Consider the following 14072-nt stretch of genomic DNA (forward strand, 5'->3'; position numbering starts at 1 on the left):
AAGTTTCTACACCAGTTTTTTTGTAACATTAATGAAATTTGTTGCGAGAATCCGGTGTTTAAAATAAAAGAAGAATTACTTGTAGGAGCGGCGCACTTGTACTTATACAGTTTTGGTCTACTGTGCGGTTGGACTAAAAAAATCCACGGGTAAAAAAGCCGTTTAAAACTTACTCCGAAATCTAATATCTGCTCAAAATCGAAGGCCGCGTATAGTAAATATGAATGGGTTACATAGAATTTGGGGGTACAATATGTGTAGTGTGTACGCGTAGTACATAAGTCAGTCTTTAAGGACCTTACCCGCGATTCGACTAATCCTACGCTACCTTAAATTTTTCATCGCAAGCTTTTTATTTCCTATAAAAATCACTTGTTGCATACAAACTTTTTGCAATTAGTGCTCAACACACATGCAGTTTCTACCATAATACTGCATACTAATGCAACTAGTTAAGCGCTCCACTTTATTAGTATGCTCATTTAGAATGCTTAGCCACAGTGTTGGGGTTCTAAAACTAACAACGTATTTAGTCCAGCGTTACGTTTGCACATGGCGTCCGTTTGCATAACGAGCCCGCTGGCAGTGATCGGATTTGAATCTTTATTTTATTGTTATGTCAGTGGAGGTTACTGACACATCAGTTTACATTTAACATTATGGACACTAGAGTTGAGGTCACGCACACAACAACAAAATCATGTAATGACTAATGATAGCTAGATTTAGAAATTTTAGTATTATTTTTCGTACCGATATCGATAGCAAGTTGAACTGCCAACTGCAAGATAGACTAAAAAGTTTCTTCAATTTTTTTTAGCTTAATATCGTGCGCTGTGCATTGTATGTGTGTGTAATCACTTACCTCAACTCTCCTACACATCACCATACAAAGTGGGTCCGAATAACTCGGGGTGGGGCCGTAATGCTCGTATCCGTACGATGTACGGATATGGTAAACCGTACGGTACGATGCCAGGATAACCTGCCCGCGCAGCATGGTTTCCCCTATCACTAAGTCCGTCACTTTCGCACTCACATACTTGTTAGAACGTGACAGGCATGGTGATAAGCGTACCGTGCTACGACTCCTGGGCTCCAAAACAGTAACTGAGTATGCATGATGACAGTTTTTACCAATACAACATGTTTATACCAGTTTTTATAGACATATTTTACCTAACAGATGTGATTTCTTTTCGTGATATTTTCTAGTGACTTACTCCCGCTATACCATACTACACTTGCAAAAGCAAGTAAATTGGCAATATGGCTAGGGTAGGGTGCTAGTTTAAATCCCTGTCAATTGCAAAACTAGAGTTGTTAAAAGTTAAAAAGCTAAATAAATACAATTTCCTCTAAAATGCAAGTCGTAAAACACTATCTACACAAGCCGCAGCCAAAAACAACTGAATAACCATCGCTACCAAAGGCAGCTGTTACAAATGAAAGCCATTTCCACCCACATTTCAGGATAGAGCAGAAATGCTGAATCGGCGCTGCGGGGCAGATGTTATCTCACATGTTGTTACAAATAGCACTGGCTTCCGTCGGCGTTGCGTGCTAGTTACGTTAGTTAGAACTTAAACTAAACAGATAGGATGTAGGCACGCTAGATGTGTCTAGAGTACCTGTAGCTAATTTGTTAGCTTGAATAAAACATGCTAGTAAAAGCTAAATCGCAAATCTACAATATATTTACTTCACTTTAACCCTTTACCGCATACGAACCCATAAATGGCGGATATGTTATTCAATTCTATTGACAGCTGTTAAAGTTCAAATTTAAACAAATATTTTTTATTACATGCAGTAAGGGGTTAAGATCCCTACTATGTAATATTATACATAAATGCGAAAGCGACGCTGTCTGTTACCTCTTCACGATTTAATCGCTGAACCGAATTAGATGAAATTTGGTAGATATGGATTTTTTTTATCCCACTCAGACGAAGTCACGGGCAGAAGCGAGTATACTTACATATATGTACGACCGACAATATAATTTAATTAATAATTACCAACACTTTCACAATATTTTTTGTAAATTAAATGGGATGTGTTAGTGATGAGATGAAATACGTCCTGTCATTCTCAACCAATACTAGACAGCTAGTGTATTTTGAATTCTGCCATTTCATTAAACTTAATTATTATCTCGTTTCAATTCACTGGAGTACAAAGTGCTCAATGTTCTGAATGCTTCTAACGATGTAAGAGATGTGTATTTATCAAAGAAACGATGTAATTTATCGTGACGTGTACGCTACGTCTAAGACACGTTACATCTGGGTCGTTGCATTTAATTGTGTGTTTGGGACAAAAACTTTTTTGGATGAGTTAGCGTTGTGTCTTTCCTGTGGACATCATAAACTACATGGAATTAAGAGCCTAACTTTCTTACTGGGCCCTGTTCATTGTTCATAGGCATGTTCATTGTTCAAACCTTATATTTTTTTAAGGCTGCACGTAAAATTGAATAAAATTAAACCAAATTGTATACATATCTAGAAAACTTCCACTTTTTTGTAACGCTTTTCACCCATTTAGCTTATCTTAATGATAAAGACGACTACGTATAAGTGTTCAAATAGCAATTATAGTCGGTCAAACGAATTTGTCAGAAAAAAAATAAAAAAAAACTATACTCATCTTTTTCTTTTGGGTGCTTGTACTAGTGTAAGACAAACATAATAATTATGATTATCTCTGTCTATGTTTGAAATGAGACAGTCCTTTGACAAACTATTTTTTTAAATGTATTTTTCAATTATGTTTTGAAGTTAATAGGTACAGAAATTTACATAACTAGTAGTTCGCCCCGAACTGAGAACTCGCGATTTGCCAAAAACTGTATATATAGAGCGATTGGATTTGTTGCACCTTCGTAGTCGGCAATGGATCGAAAATTGCATGCGATTTGTTGCAAGGTCTGTGGAGCCCTTAACTGATAGATATTAAAATAAACTGTATCCGTGGTAAGCCGTAATGTTTCTTGTCAAATGTCAAATACCTATATTATGTTTATTTTATTTCGTTTTTATCTTGCTAATTATTTAAATCGTAAATATAAAAAACAATAATAAATGTATAAGCCGAGCACTTTCATTTGATACCAAACTCGACCATACTTTCTTGCAAATAAGGTGACCAGAATAGCAAGACCTCTCACAAATAGCGTTTTAGCCTTGCTCATAATTTAATGGCTAAAATATAATGTCCTCAACTACACGTTTACCCAATTTCATTTAAATTAGAACAAATTTACTTAAGTTATTGTCCATCAAACTATCCTCTGATAGTTCAGCTTTAAAACATCGAAATGACGGGACGTGCCCCTAGCCAGCCGCGTGTTCCAAGTTGAATGTATTAAGAACTTCGCTTCGCTTCGCTCGCTCATTCGACTATACTAGAAATTTACATGTTAGTTTAATTTAAAATTAACCCATGCCAATGTTTAGCTACTGTATATTTTGTGTTGTATATACGTGTAACATATTGTTCTCAAGAACGAAATCACGAAGGGAACAAACAGTGTGTTATTGGTTCTCTATCTCTGGGCACTATTTCACGTCGTCTTTCTTTTATTTATGTTCTACGTACTCGTTTGATTAAATGTCAGCCTCATTCCCCGTACAAAGATTGCGGTTATCGAACAAAATAGAAAATAAGGATATTGAGTTTCCATTTTCTTAGAAATGCAGTAAAATATGATGTATTAAAAAATAAGAAACTTAAATGTGGCAAAAAGTGATAGGAACAACATTTTTATTTACGAATTAATTCATTACCGGATCCCCGCTCGGAAAAACGGCTCAAACAACCGTAATTACGGATTACAAATATCTCAGAAAACATCAAAAGGGAGAAAAACATTTTTTCCGCAATAACAAATGTTCAAAAACAAGCAAAACATACCATAAATTACGCGAGGGAGCAATTTGAAAGCATACATCTTAATTCTTATTGTCCGGTGGTGAATTTAGGCCCGAATCTCTGTGAAAAGTGTATGTACCCGCACTAATTGAAATTCTCTGCCCTCTGCCGTGGCTATTCCGGATGCAAAAAGTTACAAATTAGTTACACCTAGAGGTTGAGGTTGGTCTTGCATTTGAAGTACTCGACTCACTTTCACGAGGACGCCTAAAGGACTGTCGAGTCTTAAGTCCTTTATGAGTCTTTTGATGCACAACTTAAAAGTATGCAAGTCTTATAAGAAAGACCCCACCATCTGCGGGTTCTATCTAAAATAGAGTAGGTATTGGTAAAGTCCTCGTCAAACTTTGTGAACTAAAAAAAACAACGGTTCTCAAAGAAAAAACTAAAACTTGCATAGTACAATTTCTACTAAATAGGTACGCTTCCAACAAGTTTAAATGAACTCAAATTAAAGATTGAAGTCTATAAAATCAGCCACATTTTAACGATGAGAACCCTGAGACAGGAGTCTTTATCAACACTAGCTACAGTCTCATCTAAACTTTCACGATTTTTACTCATTATTATTCACAACGACGGGACTTAATCGCGTAAAATAAGTTTTAAATTTACATCCGACGTTTCGAGGACGGCGTTGTCCCCGTGGTCTCGCGCGCTTAGAAGATGTTGATGTCAACTTTAGCCAGTCTTCTCCGAGACCACGAGAACAACGCCGTCCTCGAAACGTCGGACGTAAATTTAAAACTTATTTTACGCGATTACGTCCTGTCGTTGTGAATAATACACTAGCTACAGTCCAGACTTGCAAATTACACAGCTTACCTGAGATTTCTTTCAAAAACAAAGCACCGTCGCTTCAAAGTGAAATCCCATTTACGATAATGGTAGAATTTTCTACGAAGTTCGATCATTTTGCTCTGTGCTCTCTTTCTTAGTTGCGAAAGTATCGAAAGGAACGACAGCGCCGTGCTTAGTTCGAAATTTCAAACTTGGACGTAACGACGTCGTGAACAATTCACAGTCAGGACTTAGGACGTAGCGCCATAGCAGCTTTTACGACGCGCTGCGCAGAGCGAATTCAATTTATCTCTCAATACTCGTATTAATATTATGTACATTTTGGAGAATGACTGGACAGCTAAGCACAAAAGCTTGTATGAATTTTAAATTTAATGCACCTAAAATATACATAACAAAATACTCCTCCGTCTCAACTACTTTTCAACCATTTGATATTGGCGTTACTTGGTTCTTATTTAGTAAGTATTTTGCAAAATATAATCCTACAGAAAGTGAAACGCTCACGTCGGACGCTGGTCGGTTTTAAACGTCGGCCCTAGATTAAATATACAAAGCTGGGCCACGTGACCGGGGTAAGAGCGCTGTTTGTGAGATTTGGAGGCCGTTTTAAAACTTATGTATGTTTTTAGGTTAAGTTCAGAGGAGGAAATTAGAGTTGTGAAACAGGTAGGTTTCTTACTTATCGTTTAATATCGTTAGCTGTCTTTGCTTTTAAATAGCAGCAAAAGTAGGTAGCTAAGCAGGCGAGGTATTTAAAATGACCGTAATCTGAACACAACTATTTTGTTAAAATCACTCTCGTAAATACTGTTTAACATGGTTTTGGTCACTTCTACTAACAGTAGGTACAGGTAGGTAATAAAGGAATAATATAAGTAAGATGTTAACACAAAACAGGTAAAGTAAACCTTATATTTTTAATACGTACCAACATAAATGTGGCATTTTCGATGTGGCTGATTTATAGGTACTCTACTCTGCCTGTTTCAAATAAAACGGATTAAATTATGTTCATAATATGTTTAAATTTCATTTGCATTCCAGGCAGCGTATACCCTAATAAGTTTTAATTTGGAACGCAGCGGCGTGAGTTCCTCGTGTGACTCAGTTTGCAATTTCGAAGGGTTATTTTGAGTAACTTCAAGGCGTTCGGGTTTTTGTGACGATGGCGTCGCCAATTAAATTATTATTCTAATTTAATTTGCCTGTGTATTAACTAAAACATTGTTGGAATGCTGGTTCAGGTGTACAACTAAGCGCTACTTTCTTGTCAAGATTTAGACCAGCTATTGCCACATTTCCGAACAGGCCGCATAGCGAACGTGCCAATCGTTAACGCTCCGTAGCGTATCGTAGCGATCTCTCTCTATCACTCTTCCATATTAGTGCGACATTGACAGTTGCGTTTCGTTCGCTACAGAGCGCAAACGACTGCACGTTGGCTACGCACTCAGTGGCGTGAAATGAGGAATATTATAGGTTATTTAAAAACTGTGACTACTGAGACAAGATATGATAGGTAGTTATTTACCATACGATTTCTAAGAAGTCTAATTAAGAAACTGATCAGACATTATTCGACAAAACTTCAGCTAAAGTCCCTTTAGTTATAGTTAGTTTATTTAGTCATTACTTAAATTCGCTGCTCACCACAACCGTAACAGCACAACATACCTATCAAAAGCAATAAACGCCAGCTATCCATTAAATTTAATTTTGAATCTTGGCATAAACGGGCTCATAACAGAGGAATGCGGGGGCAGGGAGCTCGGGCATGTCTATCCTTTAGGCACATGTGGCCGCCAATAAGGCCTTTGGAGCTAAAAATTTATCGAGCTTACAGGTAATGGAGATTTCTGCTCGATTTCGAATTTACGGGATAAAAAAATTCTCAATTATTCGAGAAATTTATGTTCTAAATACTGGTCTGGTTTTTGGCCTAATTCAAAACTCTACTTTTGGAACTACCTATGTGTTCATGTTTGTATTGTATTATTTTTTTCACGTCACCAGCTCAAAAAGACACTCTTTATTCAATTTATTCTTGTATGTGGCACTTTAGGTTCCAAAATAAACTATATTCGCTAGCAACAAAAAGTTGCTCAACTAGCGTTTTCCGAATTGTCTTTCCTTGCTACTGAATAAAATAAGTTTCCAGATTTAGCATAACACATAAGTCCTATTAATAAATGTTTTCACTTCTGTATTCTAGCGCCACGGCGAGGTGAACATTAAACTATATCAATTTTTTTAACATGCAGATACGTCTGCGAGCGATACTCCAAATTTATTTAGAAGGGAAGGAATGGAAAGATTTGCAAGGTTCTGGTAGGCTTCCGTAGCTCAATTGGTTAAGAGCAACACACGGATTGCGGAGGTTGCGGGTTCAAATCCTGCCGGAAGTGTAACTTTTTCCATTTTTTCCTTTAATATAAAATTTGGATTAAACTATATTTCACTCGAGCCTTGGGGGAGGCCTATGTCCAGCAGTGGACGTCTATCGGCTGACATGATGATGATGATGATGATATTTCACTCATTAAAAGCACCTATTCTCTATCTCATATGGCTTGCTGGCTGTCGCTCATGGTTCAAGTGATAACATTACAAAACTGCGTGGCTAATATAACATGGATAATCCCTACTAATATTATAAATGCGAAAGTAACTATGTCTGTCTATCCGTCTGCCTGTTACCTCTTCACGCTTAAACCGCTTAACCGATTTCGTATATAAAAATTTGGCATTGAGATAGTTTGAAGTCCGGGATAGGACACAGGCCGGTCAAACGTAATAATTACTAGATACGAGAACAATACGAGATCTAATAGATACGTTATAGTTTAGTTCTCAACTAGTTATTTTTTGCAGTTCGATTCGAGAAACCGATTCTCATTTCACGCTACAATTATTGTGACGTTTTGGGATATCCGTTAGATATCCATTGGATGTCTAAGTAATATCTTAAGCAAATCTTAAAGAGATCGTTCAAGAGGACATTCGTAATCGCGGAAATGTCATATTTGACATGACTTTCTTAAATATCTCGTTATCGTTTCTGTTTCATATCTAGTGGATATCTAGTTGATATCTAGATCATTGTTCGAATTGGCCCGAGGGTAGTTTTTATCAATCAACATCATCAACTATCTGAATCAGATAACTGCTTATTCTGTTGCTTACCTACGCGAATTTTGTCGTATTATGCTGACAACGTGACAAATATATTCAATTCATTCCTTATCTACTTGAATCAAGCCGCTTTAAAAAATGGGCAATAAAAATAAAAGAAATCAGATGTGTCTAAGCACCGATTTATTAAACCGAATATATCTTTAAGGACGAAATAAATTGTCTTTATCCTGACATAACTTTATCTTTATCACGTGGCTAAATAAAACGGCTCTGAGCTGCGCGACTGACAAACGATCGCATGTTGTTTGTAAAGTGCGACCTTTTAGTATTTGATGGGCTTAACTGAGCATTCCGGCTGTAGTCCGTATCTCTTTGAGACACATTTTATTCGTGAATTTATTTTCAATCTCATACACGCTTACACGCTAGCTCTTAAAACGGACTCTTAAATATTTAGCTCTACAGTCTATTAAATTAGTGCCGTACTATAAATAGGTACTTTAAGTCTTAAATTTTTTATTACTGCACGGGCTTTCAAAAAACTTTAACTGTATTAGTAAACATGTAATTAATAAACGCTCTCTACTATGTATTAAGGTAAGGTTTTCTACATTTCATGTCACTCTACGTTTTTTTTAAAGAATAATTACCAAATTTTGACATTTAGTTTTAAAATGACTAGGCTCATCATTTGATTAATACTACAAACAATAAATACACATATATCGTTAACACTGCCTATAACGCCACCCTATACAACCCCACCTCACCACCACCAGACCATATTATGACCATATCGAAAGTGGAGCGGGTCTAAACACCGAATATGCCGCAGTGATCTAAGCTCGGATATTACACTAGCAGCGTCCAATCTTCCGGCCGGCGTCCCGGGCACGTTCGAGCCAACAGTTTCAATGCAAACTTATAAACGGGTATAATCGATTTAGGAAGATGATCTGCGGATATCATAGTTGGGCCATTGTCGAGCTCAAAGGAAAACTTGTAACCACTTTCCAACGAACTTTGATGGCGGACTTGCTCGCTTTTTGTTGTAGTTTCTGATACCGAGCGAGCCATAAAAGTATCAAAGTTAAGCTAAGTTTAACGTTACCTATTAAGTATTTGAGATTTTATGAAAATGTCAAAATTACGGTTTGTTAATAACGCTAGGTAATTTGAATTAATAATGTAGTCTTGCTAATTGACTTGGCTCAACTAAGTGCAATGTAGCTGGCGTAAAATGGCTGAAAGTGTCTCTGAAAACATTTTGTAGGTAACGTTTATGAGATTCTAGGCTCAAAGTTTTGTTTTCCACTAATAAAATACTGTTTACAAAAAACTCTTGTACTATTATATGTATTTTTTTATACTGAATATTACATCAGACGACTCAGACGTGTACCTTATTTAGTACCTAACCTTAACTGTCTTATTTTCAGCGATTTTCGCCTTTTTGATCGAGCCATTAACTGAACGACTGATTAACGACTTGTTATGTAAAAACTGCGATGCGACCGCCTACATTCCTGACTAGTGCCACACTTATAAATTCATCATATTTGTTCACAGTCTACTTCCAAAACCTGTATGATAAAAAATTGTAACATCCCACGTACCGTTACCTACATCGTTAAGTCGGCACATTAAAAGTTCATCAGTCATACGGGAGATATCCGTCGTCCGTCTGTCGCAGCATCGATCATTCGTGCCATTAGTATCGCCCCGCATTACGCTACGTGGATATCGACTGCCTATTATTACTAGGCGTAGGCCAGGTAACGTCCTGGAAGCAGGTTCAAATTACAAATTGATGACGGTTTGGACTTATTTTGATTTATTGCTCGTGCATCTTGCTTGTACTTGTATATTGGCGTGCGTGATGGCAAGTAATTCGATATCAATAAGATATTTTAAAAGTTTGAAATCCTCGTTAGACGTAGGTAAGGTTAATAATGAAAGATTTGATGAAACTTAGTGTTTTTCATAGGCATCTTAACTTAATTTTTTACCTGGAACTGTAAGCAAACTAGTATTATTATAAGTGAATTTAGTTTTTGGTTAATTCACTAATGTCTACAGTAACCCATACGATTTGACAGTTCGTGGACTAATAATATTAGTCTAATACCATTCGAGAAATGGGCCCCAGATGTAGTGCATAATTTTTTTCCATCGTTTTTTCACATAAACGTACGAACGTGTCTTGCTATTTCAGTCAGTCTCGGTACAAAAAGTACTGACTTGACTGAAGTAGCATGACAAATACAAACTTTTCCGAGAAAATACGATGGAAAACAATTATGCCCTACATCTGTAGGTACTTATGTAAACCTAAATTTTCCGCGTCTTGGTCGATTAGGTGCAAAATTTACGTTTCCTATATTACAGCAGAAAATGGACGCATATTGTAGGCTGTTTATAGATAAGTATTGCCCTGTAGAAAGAAATCAAAACACTGTATTTGATTAGGTCACGTTTAAATACAGCCTAACTGGTAAAGTAAGTACCTCCAATCACAGCTTACCATATATCGGGTGTAGCTTGTAACACGAGCAAATAATTTAAACCGTATTTGTCCCTAACCTCACTAACCTGTCAATTTTTAAACATGATTGTACTCCCCAAGCGATAACAATTTGAAAGCTAATGAAGTCTAGATTTTCTATTTTTTATATAAATTAATTATTTTCAATATAGGTACGCTATCATTAGCCTAATTGACGTCGCTTGTCACTCGACAAACAACAAATTTTGCAATAGGTATATTGTATATAATATTGTATATATATAACCTTTATTATTTGTTTACCATCATATCATTATCAATGAAAAGAACGATACAAACAGAAATGTCCTAATGTCATTTGAAATGCAAAGGGTTGTGCCGAATATTAATTAATTAATTCATTTATTCATATAAAACAATTACACAGTGACATATATACTATAAATGCGCCAAACTGGAGTAACCAGTTTGTTGGCGATGGCGCGCCGCGCTGAACTCTTACTTAATGAAATGTTTACATTTGTGGCTTATTTTATTGTTATGATTGATTTTATTAAATTTCTTCATGAATTCTTCTTTTTTTTTTACAAATTGCGTTACCCACCTCGAATAGAAGAAATCAAGTCATGTGAGATCGGGTTATCGGGGGGCCACAAGTTCTCTCCAAATCTGCCAATCCACTGATTTTCAAAAAAATTACGTACCTAATCGATCCGCATGTGAACAGCGATATGCGGCGATGCACCATCCTGCTGGTACCAGGTCTGGACGTTGTGAGCCAGAAGCATTCACAGTAAAAATTTAAGACGTAGTCAGGAGCAGTAATAATCTGTTTATTTATTTGACGCGACCACGACGTGACACTCAATTTCAAATATAGGTTTAAGTTTGAGGTTTGACCAAAGAAAGAAATTTATGGGCATAACTAAACCTCTTTATAAGCATACAAAAGAGTTTTTATTGCCTTCTTATTTGTCATGATTACAGTGTCAAATTTTAAATATCATAGATGTTTATTATTATCACGAAATACCAAATAAAATGTATGATTTACAAATGAGTAGGCGCGTAGAATTGAACGCGGTTGATTTTAAATGGATAAAGGGGGGTTTTCAGAACAAATGGTACCATTTACTTTTTTCGAAAAACCATCAACTTTGGGGTTAATTAGACTCAGAATCACGAGTACTATTGAATGAGACAAAGAAAAAAGGTGACCCCAGCTTTTCATACAAATTTTGGGTGTCAGTTTTGTAACGGTCCGTACAACATGTATGTGAAAATGCGTTACAAAACTGTAATTTTTTACGATTACTACCACTTACAAAAAAAATGTTGCTTTCGTTCCAAGAACAACCCAACAATTTATGAAGTACTGGATTATAGGTAGTTAAATTTGCGAGCTGATAAATCGCACAACGCGGCTTACGTGTGCTCTTAGCTCGTTTGTGTTTATTGCACACTGTGTATAACTACTCGTGGCCATACTCACGAATCACGGTAAATGCTACGGGCTAGTGTCTAATGGGTTAACCGTACCCTAGCACGGCACTACACCCATTGTAAACCTATCAGATCTAATAGCGTCAATAGGGTGGCTTTTAGCTCAGTATTCTGAGGAAGACTTATTATGCAGCTAAATTAATTTTAATGAACGAAGATTTAATTCGCATTCTGATTATGAAAATGTAATCTCAAGTGGTTCTCTTCACATTAAAACTGTGCTCAGTTTTGAAATGCAAACTATTTCATATAGCGGGATGGCTGGGAAATTACAAATGGCGTCCCATCCAATGTTTGCGAAATGACGGCGGGTGGAATATTATCCAGCAGAATTGGACGGTAACGAATGGGAGGGGAATGAGTTAGTGAGCGATGGAGACCTGGCATTCATTACCATAACTTAAAAAATCGCTCGTCTCAGGCAAACCAGTATAACTGCGATCCCGAGAACAGTATCAACTACGCATATCCGAAGCACAAACTTATACTGGTACTGGTCTGTCTTAAGTGAGTATGCAAGGAATGGGAATGAACGCCCAGGCTGCCCGCCGATTTGGACAATCCAGTTGATAGATGCCGACCATCATTCATGACACTTATGAATGAAAGGAGAAAGGTAACGTAAGTTATGAGATTATGATTGAGCGTCCATTTCGTTTGTTAACGACGTGTGGGAGTTTTGCGCCAGACTCATGAAAACATAATGTGAAATGTAGGCATAGGCAGTAATAAAGTGTTGGCAGTTAAGGTTCTTGTTCTGCAAACAAGTGCATGATTTGTGTGAACAAAAAGGTATGTAGGTATATTTAATGTATTTATTTGTTTTTTTTTTTCTTAATTACAGTTAACAGTCTGTAGGTTTGTAACCGTAACAAAACACGGATTGTGTTTTTGCTATGATTGTTATAGCTAACAAGTACCTACCCTACAGTAAACCAACTTTACGATCTACCTACCCACAGGAAAAACCGTGTACCTTTTCTGTTATCCTATAATACATTTTCTCGGAGAAAATGATTATATTATCAAAAAGACAGGCAAGTCGAAGGAAATCAGCTTAAGACGGCTTCCAGTGAGCCATAAAATCCTAAGAGCAAAAACATACAATTTCCATCTTATACGCGGCACGGATATACTATTACCGGGCCTCGGCGCGTCTACCTGCCACCACGTGGCTCGTCACCGGGCTCCACAGGCGAGCCCTGCCAATTTTACACCCTAGAAAAATGTGGACATATCCTGGCTGGCGGCACTCGCTGTAACCGTTACCTCTACCTCCGGCTCCTCATCCAGGTCACACTCACAACACCTCGTCACGCCATCGATCCCGCACGGTAAACAAACGCGGGGGCGGCGCCGCCTGTTGCGTGCCCTCACTCACCGGGCAGCAAGGTCATCAGCGCCAAGGCCACCAGCAGAGGGGCCATGGCGGCGACGCGCGGGCATACCACACCCGCGCACCTGCGCTAGCACTCCGGCGCGCTCATGCGGCTCGTGACACGGCCGGCCCGAGCGGCGCTCGGCGCGGGACTGGGCCGCCCCCGGGCGCCGCGCGCCCCGCTGCGCGCGAACGTCTGCGCGCCGACCCAGCCCTGCCCCTTCAAAAAGGCCCTCGAATCTCTTTATGTTCCGATCATTCTGTTCTATAGTTTATCTCGCGACTAGGAGACGTCGCGGAAGCGGTGATTGAGCAGGACAAGCCCGGGCCAGTAGGGCGCGCCAAGGTCGCTGCAGCCGGCCGTCTGCGCGCCCTCGGAGGCCCTTAGCGTCTCGACCCGCACCGTTTAGCCAAATTGGATAAACACGTTCGTCGAACGGTTCGCCGAGCGCTCATCAGCCATTCGGGATTTCTATTTAAAAAGTTTCAGAGATTCGCTACCTAATATTTCGCGATGAAATGCAAACTTATGGAATATGTTAGCGAGATTCGATATATAAATTATTCTATTAAGCGAAACTGTATTTCCATTTGGGTGTCATGTAAATCTGGGGCGGATTACGATAGGGTGGAGGGAGCAGGCGGGCCAACGTGCGCCTGAATGATACAAAGATCTTTCACGCATCTTTTGTCGACGTAAGATGAATGCCCTATTGTCCGAGACCGAACGGTTACACTTGAGCCGTTTGGACGCTCCGCGGGTTACACTAACTTCACACCATTTTATTATAAACCTAATTCAATGCTTAT

At 38.2% G+C, this 14072-nt stretch overlaps 1 protein-coding gene across 3 annotated transcripts in view; it reads right to left on the reverse strand.

Annotated features, from left to right (window-relative positions):
- The window catches only part of LOC134755651 (neuronal acetylcholine receptor subunit alpha-7), a 173632-nt gene extending 160126 nt beyond the window's left edge, over positions 1–13506 (reverse strand). For all 3 annotated transcript variants that reach the window (XM_063692182.1, XM_063692180.1, XM_063692181.1), the window contains exon 1: positions 13266–13506. In XM_063692182.1, the coding sequence (XP_063548252.1) occupies positions 13266–13311 (46 nt within the window). In that variant the 5' untranslated portion in view covers positions 13312–13506. The remainder of the gene's footprint in view (positions 1–13265) is intronic.
- Between the last annotated feature and the right edge of the window lie 566 nt (positions 13507–14072).

This window comes from Cydia strobilella, chromosome 3 (assembly GCF_947568885.1).
Source record: "Cydia strobilella chromosome 3, ilCydStro3.1, whole genome shotgun sequence".
NCBI classification, from domain to species: domain Eukaryota; kingdom Metazoa; phylum Arthropoda; class Insecta; order Lepidoptera; family Tortricidae; genus Cydia; species Cydia strobilella.